Raw genomic sequence first — 15,029 nt, 5'->3', positions numbered from 1 at the left:
GAAGATCTGGACTGGTGCCACTGTTGAGCAGTCCCTTTTCAGAGCACAGCCTACACTTTAAAGGACTTAAAATACTGAAGAGCCCACATGGATTCAATCATCGTGAAATGCTTCCAGCATTGCTGGATGACAACTGCTCTTGAGGACAGACCCTTTATTGTTTACAGTGCTCCTCAGACTGAAGGAGGCCACAGACATCATACAAGGGGACAGACAGTTATATAACAAATTGAGGGGAGGAGAATAACATTTTTCTAACACAACGCAGATGTCAGCTTTCCTTGGTATGGAGCAGAGTCACTAGCAGCTTTATCTTTCATGTGGCTCATTGCACAAGACTGTTTCCAGGAAGTTAAGCCAGCTCCAGCTGCCTGCTTTTCAGAGGGCAGAGGGTTCGGTTAGTGGTTCGATTGAAGGTGTCAACCTCTGGCACAAATTTCTCAGCTGGAACAGTGAGCTTTCTCCTATTGTCCATACACTTGTTGTCCAGCATCAGGGAGTTGGCTTTGTAGCTGATGTCTGTCTGGATGCGATGCAAGTGTTTATACAGAGCATCTAAGGCACCCCTGGGAAAAAAGAAAGAAGAGGGTATAGGTTACATCAATGCCAATGAACTTGCTCTTCCTTAGATGGATGAAAAAAGAGCTTGCCTCCTGCTCTCTAATAGCAAAACAGTCAACAGAGCTTTTGCTTTTCCATTAGAGCTAACACACACCCCACAGCTCCAGGGAAGATCTCGACATATCGGTCTGTTATTATTTGGGCCGCATAACAGCCAGCCCATGTGATGCTGTTGGGATGTGACATCCAAGGGACATGAACTGGGAATCCCCACACAAACGCAAGGCTGTGCTTCTATCGCCTCTGTTGCTTTCATCAGAGTTTTCCTGCTTTACACTTCTCTGTGCAAATTTAGTCAGACCCTCTGACTAAATTTGCAAGGTCCCCCTGACCCCAGGTCTACAACCTGGAACCAACTCCCAAGGGAAGTGGTGCTGGCTCCTACCCTGGGGGTCTTTAAGAAGAGGCTTGATGCCTACCTGGCTGGGGTCATTTGAGCCCAGTTTTCCTCCTGCCCAGGGAGGGGGTCGGACTTGAAGATCTACAAGGTCCCTTCCGACCCTACTTCTATGATTCTATGACCCTTTTTGGGTTGTGGGCCAGTGTCCCAGCTTTGATCAGTCAGGCAGATGGGCAGGGAGTAGGACCCTAACCACTACTGCTACTTTCCCATGATGGCAAAGAAAAGCGACTGCTGCCAAAAGCCACCCCAGACCCAGGCCTGAAAGTTGCCAAAGCCCCACGGGTGTGGGCTATAAGCTGTATGTTGCCAACCCCCAATACACCCAGTCTTTCTGGTCTGTGTCTGGAGACCTCAGCTGCTAAAAATATGAGGAAGCCAGTGAGGCTATGCCCTTCTGGTACTGGTTGCCACTGCTGCCATCCTCCCTTCACTGCACAATGCCCACATCATATTGGAACATACTGTGACTCTGCAAGCTTCTGCTTCAGGGCCTCGATGGTGTTTTCCAGCTGATGCACTTCATCAGTTAACCCATACTGGACCTAAGAGTCAGAGAAAAGGAGAAGGTAGTCAGGGTTAACAGGGCTGATCCTGTTTCTTGAGAGTCACCATGGCTCCTCTTTACTTTACCTACCTACCTCCGTTGTTTCTATGCACGTTATTGTATGAATGACCCCCAATTACTTCTGTTATTTGCCTCCTGGCTTCCATTTAGTCTGCACTGAAGCGCGACTGATTGTTTCAGAGCCATGAAGGTGCTTTGGTCAATTCCATCTAGGTTTCAATGCCCACATCCATCCCTCCTGGATGGCTTTCAGGATGTCCCACTTCTGCAGGCTCATTTGTACCTGATCCCGGCACAGCTCCACATTGGGGCGGTAAGTCCTGGTCTCCAGGCGAGTGTGCGCCAGCTTGAGATCCCACATCTTCTTCCTGAGATCCTCCTCCAGGCGTCGAATGTCCTGTTCCAGCTCTGCAATCTCCTCCAGGGTCTGAAGATTAATACACATAGTACAAGGAAATGTTACCGCCCCACACCCATAGCGAGGATGCACTCAAATCCTGGCTACATGAATATTTCACCAGGGGTCTGAGGCAGGAAACCAGCAGGCCTCATGAAGGCCTCATACTGCTGGAGTTTTACATTGCTGGGAATGGTTTTTAAGCAAGGGCTAACAGGTTTTTGTTCAAATTCCCTGCATAGAAGACATCAGTGCTTACAAATCAGATTTCCCCATCAGTCAGGCAAGGCAAGCTGCTTCTGTTTAAGGAGCACTGCGGGTGAGACCAAAGGATAAGGTAGAAAGGCGAAAAACTGGGCTCTCCACTTGCAGATCCCACTGAGCATCAATTGTGATGGTAGATTCGGTAAGGTGAACTGTGATCCATTCAGTGATTTCACACGTGTGCCACCAGATAGGTTTCAGATGGGAACAATTTACCACTCTTGGCACTAAGCTGTGCTGGCTCAGAAAGAGTTTGCAAATAGTCTCTAAGTCCCCTCATTACATTTCACTGCACTTGCAGGATCAAGCTGGGAAACAAAGTTTCTCTTTATTAATGAACAGCAAGGACTATCCCCTGGAATGGAATAAGCAGTTTGCATTTGCGAGAAGAAACATCATCTCCATGTTTCTGTCTAGCAAAGTACTCCAGAGCAGCAGTGGCTGGGATGCCTTGGGTTTACATGGCTTATCCCCCATGTCCATACACAACAGCTCCCTGAGGTGTCTTACAAGGGCAAATTGCACCAGACACTCAGTGCTCAAGATGAGGGCTTTAGCTGGTACTGAAGTACTCCTATTTAGGCTGCAATGATTTATCCCCAGGATAAAATGGCAGCTACACAGCTTGCAGCCATCCCAATTCAGCTAATTATTCCAACGCCACTGCAACAAGCAGAGCCTCCCACTTCAGAGTTATCCAGAAGCACTGCTTCTGGCAACAGTGCTGGGCACTGGAGCAAGGGCTTCAGCCATCCCGTCATGCTCTGAGGCAGGCCTGGCTGCCAAGTATGCACTAGGGGATAGGTGTGTTTGTTGAGCTGAAATACAATTCTGCATCCCTGCAACAAACATATCCTTATATTTGGACTCGCACACACAGAAGTGATTGCTGAAAAGCAGCCTTTAAAGAGACACCCCAAAGCTGACATCGAGGTTCCAAGTGTTGGAGAATCTACCTCACCCCTGGGTGATCTGTGCCAAAGGTTCATTCGCTAGGGTTGCCTCGGGGTTGCCCCGGGGCAGTAGCTTCAGGACTCCTAGATTGATACCCCAGGGCTGTCTCTGATTTTCCTGGACCATCACAGTTACAAAATCATTCCAGCGAGACAAAAGCCAGGCTTACATTCTTCTCCTGCCACTTGAGCTCGTCGTAGGCTTTCTCCAGCTCCCGGATTCTCTTGCGCAAAGCAAATTCTGTGGCTACTCGCTGCGCCTCCAGTTCATTGTTTGTCTAGAGGGGAAGCAGATTAAAGGTTATGTCTGCTTCTGGAAGACGTCTCCCCTGCACTGTTACATCAGCGATGTCACCACTTCCACAATATGCAACCCTCAGGGTCCTCCTTTGCCAACCTATGCTCTTCTACCACTTACCTATGCCCTTTGCTTCCTGTGTAGCAGCCCTATGCCTGGATGTACCTTCATTAATGACCCCCATGGGTTTCAATGCCCCCACCACCCCATCTCCTCCCAAACACACCTCAGGCCTATGCAGTTTTGCATCCATGTTCAACTGTAAGCTCTTGGGGCAAGGGACACACCCCATAACATTCATAAAGCAGTTCAGGGCACCAGGGAAACAGTCATTTGGGGGAAACAGCAGAAACCTGGCAGTCAGAGGAAACTCCCTGGTCATTAACCTGCAGCCCAGCAGCACTGAATCTTGGTCCAAGTACATGGTACTAGAAGGGACTTGCCATATTACCGAGTGTGGTCCCTTACAATGGCAGGCAAGGACATTCATGAGCTAATCAAACTCCATATTAGAACTAGAAGAGTCTGCCCACTTAGCTAGATTTCATGTTTTCAAGCCCTCACGGCCCCAGAGGCAGGCTCTAAAGTCAGCCAGTTTCTAAGTGTGAAGCAGACTGCACACACCCAGTCATTGCTCTTGGTGACAACGGCAGGATGACCTGCCTCAGCATCTGCTAACTGCTCCCCCGTTGCCTTCATCCCTGCTATGCAGGTGGATGATCCATTTACCTGGGCAATGGTGAGTGCTATCGCTTCCCGCAGTTCCCTGGAAGCTTTCATTTCTGCTTCAGCTCGGTCCTTGTTGTACTGACTGTACTGGTCCCACTCTTGAGGTGTCGTTGATCTGTACAACAGACCAGGCTGCTGGAATTGATGCTTTGGGGACTAAGCAGAGTGACTCCAAGAGAGCCTGGAAAGAACCTCCCCCTCCCCAAAGCCTGGAAGAGATCTCTGCAGAACTACAAGGACACCACGGAGATTTGTAGGCCAGAAGGGATCACTGTGATCATCTTGTCTGACCGCCTGCATAGCTCAGGCCAGAGACTCCTGCACTGAGCCTAAAAGCTGGTGGCTCAACTGAAAAGTAGCTTTTAAAGAGACATCCAAACACTGAGCTAGAGATCCCAAGTGCTAGAGTTTACCTCATCCCAGGGTAATCTGTTCCAGTGAATCATTACCCTCACTGTTACATAAGTATTGCCTAGAGGTTGTACCTGGGGTGTAGAATCAGGTTTCCTGATTTTTTACCTTGGATCTGCCACTAATTTGCCACTACAGCTCGGGCAGCTCACATCCTCCTCTGTGTCTCAGTTTCTCCCTCTCCAATAGAGGCATCTTATTTCTTTCCTGACAAGAATACCGAGAAGCAAGCAAAGTGCTTTGGGATGCTCAAGCAAAGGGCTCTCAGGGAACAGCAAATGCTCATCAGTAATGACTCAGCATGGAGGAGAGGAGGATTTGCTTCTGATATCAGTCCCTGCTAGTTGCAGAGCCAGAAAGAAACCGCAACTTTTGCTCCTAATGTTTTTAAGTGCTGGACCAGCCTCCCACAATCACTGCCATAAGGCACCAGAAACTAGTTTAAAACCTGACAGAAGTCCCGAGACTTATTACATCAACATGAAGGTTGCACCAGAATTAACTTGGCCAAGAACAGAGTGGCTCTTTCCTTACCCAATAGGGACCCGGGTTGGATTGACCTTGAATGAGATGTTGGGAGAATTGACATTGAGTGACAAGCAGACACGGTCTATCTCCAGTGCTTCCATTTTCCCGCGGTGATCAAAATTTAGCTGCTGGCGTGCCTCCTGCAGAAGGCTACAACAGAGGGAGATGGAAACAGCTGTTTGCCACTGGGAGCAGACTGAAAAGCTCTTAGTGGGACATTATGGAAACTACATGCCCTTGGCAGGGGGCAGAGAGGGTGGGCACAGAGGGTGTTATTCATAAGCTCTCATTGCGAGACTGGGCATAGCTACTGGTCCATCAGGTGTTACACAGATGCTTCCATGCTAGGGAAGAGCAGGGATCCAGGTAGTCTGAATTTAATCTACCCATTTTCAAAGCTTCCCTTAGAAACCTGAGAACTAGGGACTGAGAATAATGAGCTTCTACAGCATTGGGCTGCAAGCAGGCTGGCCCTGTTTGATCCCTGACCCCAGGCACTGCAACTCCATCACCCACTCTGCTGTAGCTGTTCTTGAACCAACCTCCACGCATGACAGATGCAGTAACTTGCCCAGAGTCATGCAGCAAGGCAGTGACAGGACGGAGGATGAGCACCAAGAACATTGGTCGTTTGTGTGTACAATATTTTCTTAAAACTTAGAGTGAAACTGCTGAGTTTTCAGAAAGGCTCAGGACCATGAAAGCATCTCCAGCTGGGCACTCAAAAACCTTTGCCAGCAGTTCACATCTCAGAGTTTAGCTCCCATATGCCTTCCTTCCCTCTCCACTGGCTCAATCAAACCATTGACTAGGAGCTCTTCAAACAGTCATTATTAAAATGGGCCCCCTCTGACAGGGGAAAGCTACTGGATCCTCACTTGGGGTGCTGCTCAACACAGCAATAGCAGAGCCTTGGCCCCAGGACACACATTCAGCTTGATCTCTGGATGGTAAGAGTCATGTCAAATCCTCGCACCGTGTTAGCCCCCAGCCAAGTACAGAAGTGCCTTTGGGGTTGCAATAAACAGCCCCATTCTCTTTTGCTCAACTCACCAGAGCTGCTCAAAGGCCTGGCTCACTTTCTGCTGCAGATCTCTCTTGGCTCCATCAATCACCTCCACCTCCTTGTGCAACTCATCCTCCACAGGATCCCTCACCACATCGATGGCCCGGCGGCTTTCACGTAGTGTCAAGCACTCGATTGCAACATCCAGGGGCAAGTTCTTAGCCTGCAGGGCACGCTCTGCTGCCTCCTTCATCTGGTGGGGAGAAGCCAGCTAGGGTTAGGGATGTGGCTTCCCTTTCGGTAGGGGAAAAGGGGATGTTGGCTGCTGTTTTATAAGAGGGGTCTGGTTCTGGCCACTCTCTTGAAAGTGGCTCCGAGTTGATCTCTGCTGGACAGAATGACAGCCTCTACTCAGTGGCCTTTCATGCTAGCTCAGGTCATGTCTGCTTTTAGGCACAAGAGGACCAGAGATCAAGAGGACCAGAGAGGTCTCCTCACTGGTGACCATGAAGTCCCCTGAGACCAAAACTCCCTTCCCGTTTCTGGTTAGTTACAACCCTTGCACTGGGAATCTCCGAGCACTCTGCCGACATTGTGCTCCACACGAGACAGCTCAAGCCTTGCTTTAAGCCAAGGCACACATGAATCTAAAACTTGCCAAGATCCCAGAGAAAGCCACTGGCCATGAACAGGAGAAATATATTAAATATATGCAGGGCCTACGAAAAACAATGAAAATGCTATGCTATATACAAAACCACCCTTTAAACCTCATTACACTTGAGGTGCGATTAATCAGTGGTGGTCACTTGTTCAATCAATTAATACCATGATAAAATGAGGAATAAGCTACAAAGGTTTTCCACAAAATGTGTAATAACTTTGTGGCTCCTTCCTATCATACCATTAATTCTCATCACATACAAGATCCCATCGCGCCTTCACCTAGAACGGCTTCTAGGGTCTTAACTTGAAAAACGGAGCAGATGTTTTAAATTTTTAAAAGCACGCCAAAGGCAAACTGAGTCTTTTCCGCTTTAAAATTGTTGAGCTCTTAATATTCTTTTAAAATCTTATTACTACTCCCCATTTTTTAAACCTTATCGTTTTATTTTAGCGTCTCTTGTATTGCTAGTACATTAACGTGGAACTCTTTAGAACGAAAAGAAAGGCAGCCACCAATCATCATGAAACACAGAGGCCAATCTGGGCATGCAGGGGCTGGCTGGAGGCAGTGCAGGGCCTGATCCTGCAGGATAGGACCAAGTAGAGGCAGTGAGGAGCCCATATCTGATGGTGCAAGGGCCACGGGAGGTGGTACGGAGCTCCAGGGAAGCTGCACAGTCTGCCCCGTGGCAAGGGGCTGAGGGAGGCTGCATCGAGCCCCATTCAGTGGTGAGCCAAGCAGAGGTGGTGCAGGGCCCGATCTGGCCTGCAGACAGGCCCTGCGTCACTTATCCAGCCCGCCACACCAAAAGGCTGAGCACCCCTGCACTAAAGGATTTGCTATCCTGAAACGAATTTAACCCCGCACAGAACTGGTACCCCTGTGCTATGCCCCACTGAACTCTCTGTGGGCCTGCCCATCATAGGAGCAGGGTGGCAGTCATTTCAAATAGCAAGTTAGAGAGGATGCTGATTTTAAGCCATCCTTTCTTCTCCACCTACTTTGGCTAAGGCATCAATTTCCGTGTCTATGTCAGCGAGGCATTTGTCCAGCGTCTCCTTCCATCGGTTCACGCTGTCGATGCGCTCAGCCAGCCGCGTCCGGTTGTCATGTTCATCCCATTTTGTCTGGAATTCAAGACACATCCCAGCACGGGTAGTTGAAATTGCAAATGTTGATGGTATGCATCACCCCACTGACCGAGGGTCCACTTATCTCTCCTTTTTTCTTTTTTTAATTTATACCTATGAGAAGTACTACCACATCACTTGAAAGTACATTGCGGTCCACCATTCTCTGCACCAGTGTAAATAACTGCCCAAGGCACAGGGCACCAAAGACCATGCCAGAGGCGGAGGCACAAAATCAATTTATTCCTGGCTTTCTATATTCCTGTCCCGAGAGGCCTTGAAGCACCCGACAGAAGCAAATAGCCCATCGTGGGGATATTGCACAGTGGAACACAAAGCACTGCCAGCATTTGTAACCTACTTTGTGTTGTGTCAGATCCAAAGAAAAGAGAGGAGAAGGCACAATTTGTAGCTGGAACTCTGCTTATCAAAGGATAGGGCAAGAAAGTTGAGTCAGGAGAGCCCTGAAATGCTGTGAAGTAGGACATATCCAGGATCCCTGGTCTTCTCCGATTTAAAAAAATCCTCAATTTTCAGTGTAAAAAAAAGTAACCCCAAATCCACATTTTTCCATGATTAAAATGAAACACCACTAATACATACACACACATCCACATACATATACACACACACATATATATATATATAGCGGTGTTTTAGTTTAACCACAGAAAAATGTAGATTTGGGGTTACTTTTTTTAAACTGAAAATTGGGGATTTTTGTTTTAATCAGAGAAAACTAGGATCCCTGGACGTGACAGTTATTAGACAGGTGCAGTAGCTGTTCCTTAAGCTGTACAGAGTTTCGGTCATGGGCAAGCAGCTGGCTCCCACTTGCTCACCCAGCTTAGCCAATTGGTTTGGTGCTTGGGGAGAGGGGAAAGGTTATAGATATAGGAGCTGGAGACAGCCTATGGCTGATCAGTGCAGGACTACGATGTGGATAAACTGAGGATTCAGGCAGTTTGGTGGATCAGGTTCTGTGGAAGCTGCAGGCTGGGAGGAGGCTTGGTCTGCTTTGCCAAGGGGAGCGGGAAGCCTTTGGAAGGGATCTGAGAGGCTGGAGAATCGAGGAAGCACGCACACTCCTACGGAAAGGCCACGCCACAGAGACCGAGAACCCTGTGCAAGATCGGAGAGGTGTGTGTACACATCATTACCAATTTGTACAAGGGCAAACACTTCAGCTAACCTTATGCTGAAACATCTAATAGCTGTCAAATGGGGGCAGCTGTATAAAGAAAACCCAAAGGTTTTGTGTCTCTTGACTTAATACTTAGGAATAATTTAAGCCAAAGTATTTGCAACGGGGGTTTTTAGATGCAATAACCTTGGTTTTATTTACTAAGACAATGGATTGTCCTTTGACTCTGGGAACTGTCACTAACACCCGTACGCAGGGATTTACACACTGAACTCTTGAGGTTTAGCTTAATGTAGTATCTTCAAAGGGCAAATGGTTTGGGACACTAATGAGGCTCAGTTAGAACAGGCATTGGTCTGACCCAGCAGCCAGAAGGCTGAAAGGGACCAACAACCCCCCCCCGTTCCCAATCTACTCAGTCAGCCAGACACACGACCCAACCTGCCCCTTGAAGACCACTGGAACCAAAGGGGAAGGTTTTGGAAAACCCACCTGGTTGTTGGTTTCGTTGCGGAGAAACCTGGCCTCCTGCCGGATCTGGTGGGAAGCAGAACGCTGCCTCTCGGCGTTTGTCGAGATGAGGTCGCTGTTGATGTGCCAGTCGGACACTGCGAATCTCTGCCCAGGCTTCACACTTAGAGTGGCCATGGCAGCAAGATCTGCTAGACCAGGGTGGAAACCCACTGTGCTTACTCACAGAAACAGCTATGCTCCCCAACTCGAAATCATGGATAATGCAGGCCAAGAAGCACCCACGGAGATGGGAGAGCACATGAGAGGGCAGTCAGCTTTCCAGACACCCCCACCCTCCCCAAGCCCTGCTCCCCCTTCCCACATGCCTGAATGGGCCACTATTAATCTGCACATCCTTAGCCTGATTGCCTACTGAAGCTGGGGGTAGCTGCTTTTTGTATATGGTGTGAGCAATCTTCTCCCAGTTGCTGACAAAATGGCAGAGCTCCCTGTGCATCACTCCAAAGGCATCCATGCTTTGCCAAGCTAAGGCCTGCATTGCTAACAGACAACGACTGCACCCGATCTGTATGAAGGGGACAGGGTTGTACTGCCTTCGACACAGGTCCAGCCAGCCTTGCACTAGCTACAGGTCTTAGCTCGTGAGGCTCCACTTAGATGGAAACAGCCTTTAACAGCCCAGAGGAGACAGAAACCATTCAAGATACAGCAGCAGCTTCAGAGGCTGGGAACTGGCGCCTCTGGGGACAGGAACTCAACTGAAAGGGCCAGGCCACGGAGAGGAAGCTTTGCCTCTATTCTGCCTGAGCCATGGGCTGCATGGCTTAGAGTTAGGGTTGCCAACCCTCCAGGATTGTCCTGGAGTCTCCAGGAATTAGATATAAATCTCCAGGAGACTGCTGAGAGTCACTTGGGAGATAAATGATAGGGCATTCATTAAAATAAATATTAAATGTTGAATCCCATTTATACAATAGTCCAGTAGGTTTTTAAAATGCAATAGTAATGTGCATTTGCCTTCCTGACATAATGGCTCATTAATGCCATTATGTCATAGTTTCATAGTGCTTAGGGTCGGAAGGGACCTAAACAGATCATCAGGTCCGACCCCCTGCCCTGGCAGGAACGGGGGTCGCAGTCTTATCACCCTAGCCAAATCGTATCACTCCAGCCAAATATCTGTCCAACCTCCTCTTGAAGACCCCCAAGGTAGGAGAGTACCACCTCCCTTGGGAGCCCATTCCAGAGCCTGGCAGTCCTAACTGTAATGTCTCCTGATGTTGAGCCCCAACTTTCTCTCTTAAAATGTGTGGCCTTTATTCCTAGTAACCCTGGGGTGGTGCCCAGGAGAACAGAGCCTCCCCCAATTCCCCTGGTCCCCCCTGGTGAATTTGTAAATGGTCACCAGATCCCCTTGAGTCTTCTCTTGTGGAGACTGAACAGGTTCAGGCCCTTTAGCCCCTCTGCGGAGGTCCTGTCCTGCTGACCCCTGACCATGCAAGTGGCCCTCCTCCGGACCCTCGTAATGCTAGCCACATCCCTCCTGAAGTGCGGCACCCAGAACTGGACGCAGTACTCCAACTGCGGCCTGACCAGTGCCGCACAGAGGGGAAGGATCACCTCCTTGGACATGCTTGCGATGCATCTAGATGCACGACCAGGTGCAGTTAGCCCTAGTGACCGCTTCCTCGCAGTGGCAGCTCATGTCCATCCTGGTGTCAGCAATGACTCCAAGATCCCTTTCTGCCACCATGTTGACAAGAAGGGTGTTCCCCAGCTTATAGGTGTATTGCTCATTCCTTCTCCCTAGACGCAGCACCCTGCACTTGTCTGCATTGAACTCCATCCTATTCTCATCCACCCACGTCTGCAACCTGTCTAGATCTAGCTGGATTCTGTCCCTTCCCTCCAGCATGCCCACCTCACCCCACAACTTGGTGTCGTCAGTGAATTTGGACAGTGTGCATTCCCTGCCCACATCCAGATCGCTGATAAGGGTGTTGAACAGTACAGGCCCCAGGACTGAGCCCTGTGCCCCGAGTCATGTGATGAAACCTCCCGAAATAGATTCAAACAGAGCTGGCAACCCTACTTAAAGCCCACAGATGAACCTTCCAGGCTCACCCAAGCAGACTCCTCATCTACCTTCATCTGGACTTTCTTGCACAAGGACTGATGGCAAGACGTGCATTACACCACAGTGTGTGCAGAGGCCTTGTGATGGTGCATTTGGGGAACTGGGGAGGCCGAGCTACAGGGAATCAGACTGTGTCGAGCAAGTTCTCCTGCAAACCAGGGAGAGAAGGGCCGGAGGATGAGGACTTAATTCATTCTCAGCATGGGTTGGGAGGCTTTGTGAGAGTGAAAGGGCAGACCGGAAGGGGGATTTCTCCCTGTTAAACAAAGCACAAAACTAGACAGGTAAAGTCTGAGAGCAGGGAAGTGGCAAACCCCCACCATGCACCAAAACCAGCTCCCTCACCCCCCAGACGGGCTGCCCGCCTGGCTCCACTCCGGGAGTCCGAAACGGGGGTGGACTTACCACCTCCCTTCCTTTAGGAGTCTTAGACCTTGGCTCCCGAGTGTCTGCTTCCCACAGCTACTTTCTGTAACATTCTGGTTGCCAAGCACACTCTGTTGCCATGCAACCATCATCGCCAAGAGCCAATTGGAGGCCTCTTTATGTTTACAGGGAGGGGGGAGCTAAGCAAAGGGATGCAAGCAGAGAAGGGCTGCAGGCCCTAGGCTGAGCGCTGCTGGGGGGTTGAGATCATGGGAGAAGATCTGGGTAGGGTGACAGTATAGCAAAGCAACCAGGAAAAGGGGCAACAGCTGAGAAAATAGGCAAAGGGACGGAATCTCAACCAGGCTGCCCTGAGATCCTTTCAAGGGTGCTCCAGGGTGCCAGGCAAGGTTAGTGCTGTTAGGTGTGCAAACATGATTTACAGGATAAACCCAGAGATTTCCAATAAGAATACGTAGGGTTAAAAACATTCTTCCCTGTCATGGTCGCTGAGTTCCTTGCAACAGAAGAATTGTTCGAGTATTTTTCTATAATTAAAAAGAAAAAAGGAAAGGGGACACAGAGCTGTCACCTTCTGAGGGATGCCCTAAGTCTAAGGAAAGTGACTTGAGGCAATGAGGGGAAGCCTTGAGCTTAGGCTCACTACTTACCGTTAGCTGCCCTGCCTGGCTGAGCCATAGCACAGTGCGAGCAGGGTGCACACTGCTGCTGTAGTTTTGTGCTGTACCTGGAGAACCTCAGGGGGATGCCTCAGGCCACCTAAGTCAATCAAAAAAGTTTAATTAAAGCACAGAGGTTTGCTAGGGGAAGGACTAAATGGCTCCAGGCACTTTTGTGGAGCAAAGTCTCCACTTCAGGGCATACTGGGCACTGTACACTGGGAGGCAGCTGCAGACAGACATTGTAGAGCTCTGTGCTGCACCTGTTTACCATTACAGGTTAAGCCACTGAACAGAGTGGGTTGAACTAATACAGCAGCTTAACACGTTCAGCGATGGTCCCTGTAATTATTTGTGAAGCTATCTTATTAGCCTCTTCCAAACCCCTCTCCTTTGCTGGGATAACTACACAAAACTCAAGACTTGGCTGCCTATGGACTGTGATCGCTGCCTATCATGCTAACACTTCCATACTGATGCCCGTCCTCCTGTCCATAAGCAGCTGCTGCCTCTAGTTTTAGATTTAGGTTGTAAGTTCCTTTGGGGAAGGAAATCTCTTCTGTTCTGTTTGTGCAGAGCATGGGATCAGGGTCCAGGACTAGTCCAGATCCTATCGTGATATAAGTGAACTCTCAAACCATGAAACAGCTGTGTTGTTGCATCAGCTGTTCTGCTTAGCTGTGCTGAGAGGCTCCTCTCATAACCCTCATGCATCACCTTGCACTGACAACGGAAGGATATAAAAAAAATTGCAACCGCCCAATCGCAACTGAAAGCCAAGATGGTAGAGCTCAGAGATGAAGCCACCATATCTATCTAGAGTCATCTGTTGCAGGAATAAGAAACCATGCAACAGATGATGTTAAACAAACCGCCTGCTGCAGGATGTAGACACAGGATTAGACTTCCAGACAATACCATGCAGACTAGGCCTTCGGGACATCCAGGGTTTTGAAAAGAAAGGTAGATGGATCCTGAGAAAGAGGAGCTATATGTCAGAGAGAGGAACTACATGTGCCAAAATTAGCTTTTCTTCTGTAAGTAAGAAGGAAGACAAGTGCTGTTGTATTTATTTATTCTGGTTTAAAAAGTTAGCAGTTCTTTCAAGAACCCCAGTGTGGGAGGACATAAATTGGTATAGTATTTGAAGAACACTATGGACCCATGAAATAGGGCCAGAGGAATGGTCTCCAGAATTGCTGTTGTATCTTGTGAAGAACAATGGAAAAGAGGTTGTATTTGTGACCAGGAAACACCAGTGTTGAATGGCGCATGTACTGAACACAGGGACAAGTCATGATGTGAATTTAGAAGCACTGACAAAACCACCATGCTGGGTAGGTCAAACAAGCATCTGTAGGGAAAGAAGGGATTGACAAATCTTAGAAATATTCAAACATGGCATAGCAGCTTCAGAAGGTGTACAGTTTGGATCCATTTTGCTTTTTTGTATCTTATTAACATTATGTAGATGTCCCCATTGTGCTCTGTATACATGGAAGAAACTGGCTGGGTCCCTATTTGTTATATGTCCCATGACGTGTACAATTGCATTTTAAGGTTTAATTGGGATTCTTAAAAAAAAAACCAAAACTAAAAAGTTTGATTTCAAGAAAATTATGGAACATGCTAGGTAGTCTAACAAGGTTGTTCGAAGTCAGCCATCTGCAAAACAAAATGTCATTTCTCTTTGTATGCATTAGAACAGCGAACAAAGCTTGGTAACCAACAGTGGAGATAACAGTAAAATTGCACAGTACAGGGCAGCTTTCTTTTGAGGCTGTCAGTCCAGCAAGTGGGTTGCTCTGTAGTATGGCTTTAATGAATAAAATATGAAAGTCCGTTTTAAGCTAGGGTTAATGTGCTATCTTCAAAAGACCCTGGGGCCCAGCCATACACATGGGAGCCAGTCTAAGATGACCCGATAAGAAATTCGGCTTGGGAAGGTTTTGAAGGTGCATGGCTGACTAGCAGCTGTGCTTCAGTTATTTAATCCTGAACAGGATTTTTCAGAAGCACTTGAATGTGTACACCTAAATTACTTGGGCCTGTGGAAAAAATCCCACCTGGTTTCATCTCCCAAGACTCATTCACTTCTAACTCCGGATGCTGACAAAGTAGAAGTCAGGTTCGGGGCCTTGTGTGCTAGGTACTGTACAAGACAGCCTGTCTCCTACTCCAAGAATTCCCTGCCAAGAAAAAAAAAGTGAAGGGTAGACCATATTAAAAAAAAAAAGCCACAAGATCAAAAACGGA

The 15,029-nt window shown here is 48.4% G+C and overlaps 1 protein-coding gene across 2 annotated transcripts; it reads right to left on the bottom strand.

Moving 5' to 3' along the window:
* Positions 1-139: 139 nt before the first annotated feature.
* TEKT2 (tektin 2) lies at positions 140-12,236 on the bottom strand. Of its 2 annotated transcripts, none has more exons than XM_006269878.4 (10): positions 12,133-12,236; positions 9,609-9,775; positions 7,844-7,969; positions 6,223-6,428; positions 5,176-5,319; positions 4,231-4,345; positions 3,374-3,481; positions 1,873-2,016; positions 1,487-1,566; positions 140-566 (listed from the first exon to the last, which is right to left on the bottom strand). In XM_006269878.4, exons 2-10 carry the CDS (start codon positions 9,762-9,764, stop codon positions 353-355), a joined length of 1,293 nt encoding a protein of 430 aa, XP_006269940.1. In that variant the 5' UTR covers positions 9,765-9,775; positions 12,133-12,236; the 3' UTR covers positions 140-352. The 2 variants fall into 2 exon arrangements, with proteins under 2 accessions (XP_006269940.1, XP_019343810.1); XM_019488265.2 differs by having other exon boundaries at positions 9,609-9,778; positions 12,133-12,208.
* Between the last annotated feature and the right edge of the window lie 2,793 nt (positions 12,237-15,029).

Source organism: Alligator mississippiensis, chromosome 6 (genome assembly GCF_030867095.1).
Source record: "Alligator mississippiensis isolate rAllMis1 chromosome 6, rAllMis1, whole genome shotgun sequence".
Lineage (NCBI taxonomy): Eukaryota > Metazoa > Chordata > Crocodylia > Alligatoridae > Alligator > Alligator mississippiensis.
Note: the sequence above shows the minus strand (reverse complement) of the source record. Positions and strands in the feature narration are given on the sequence as shown.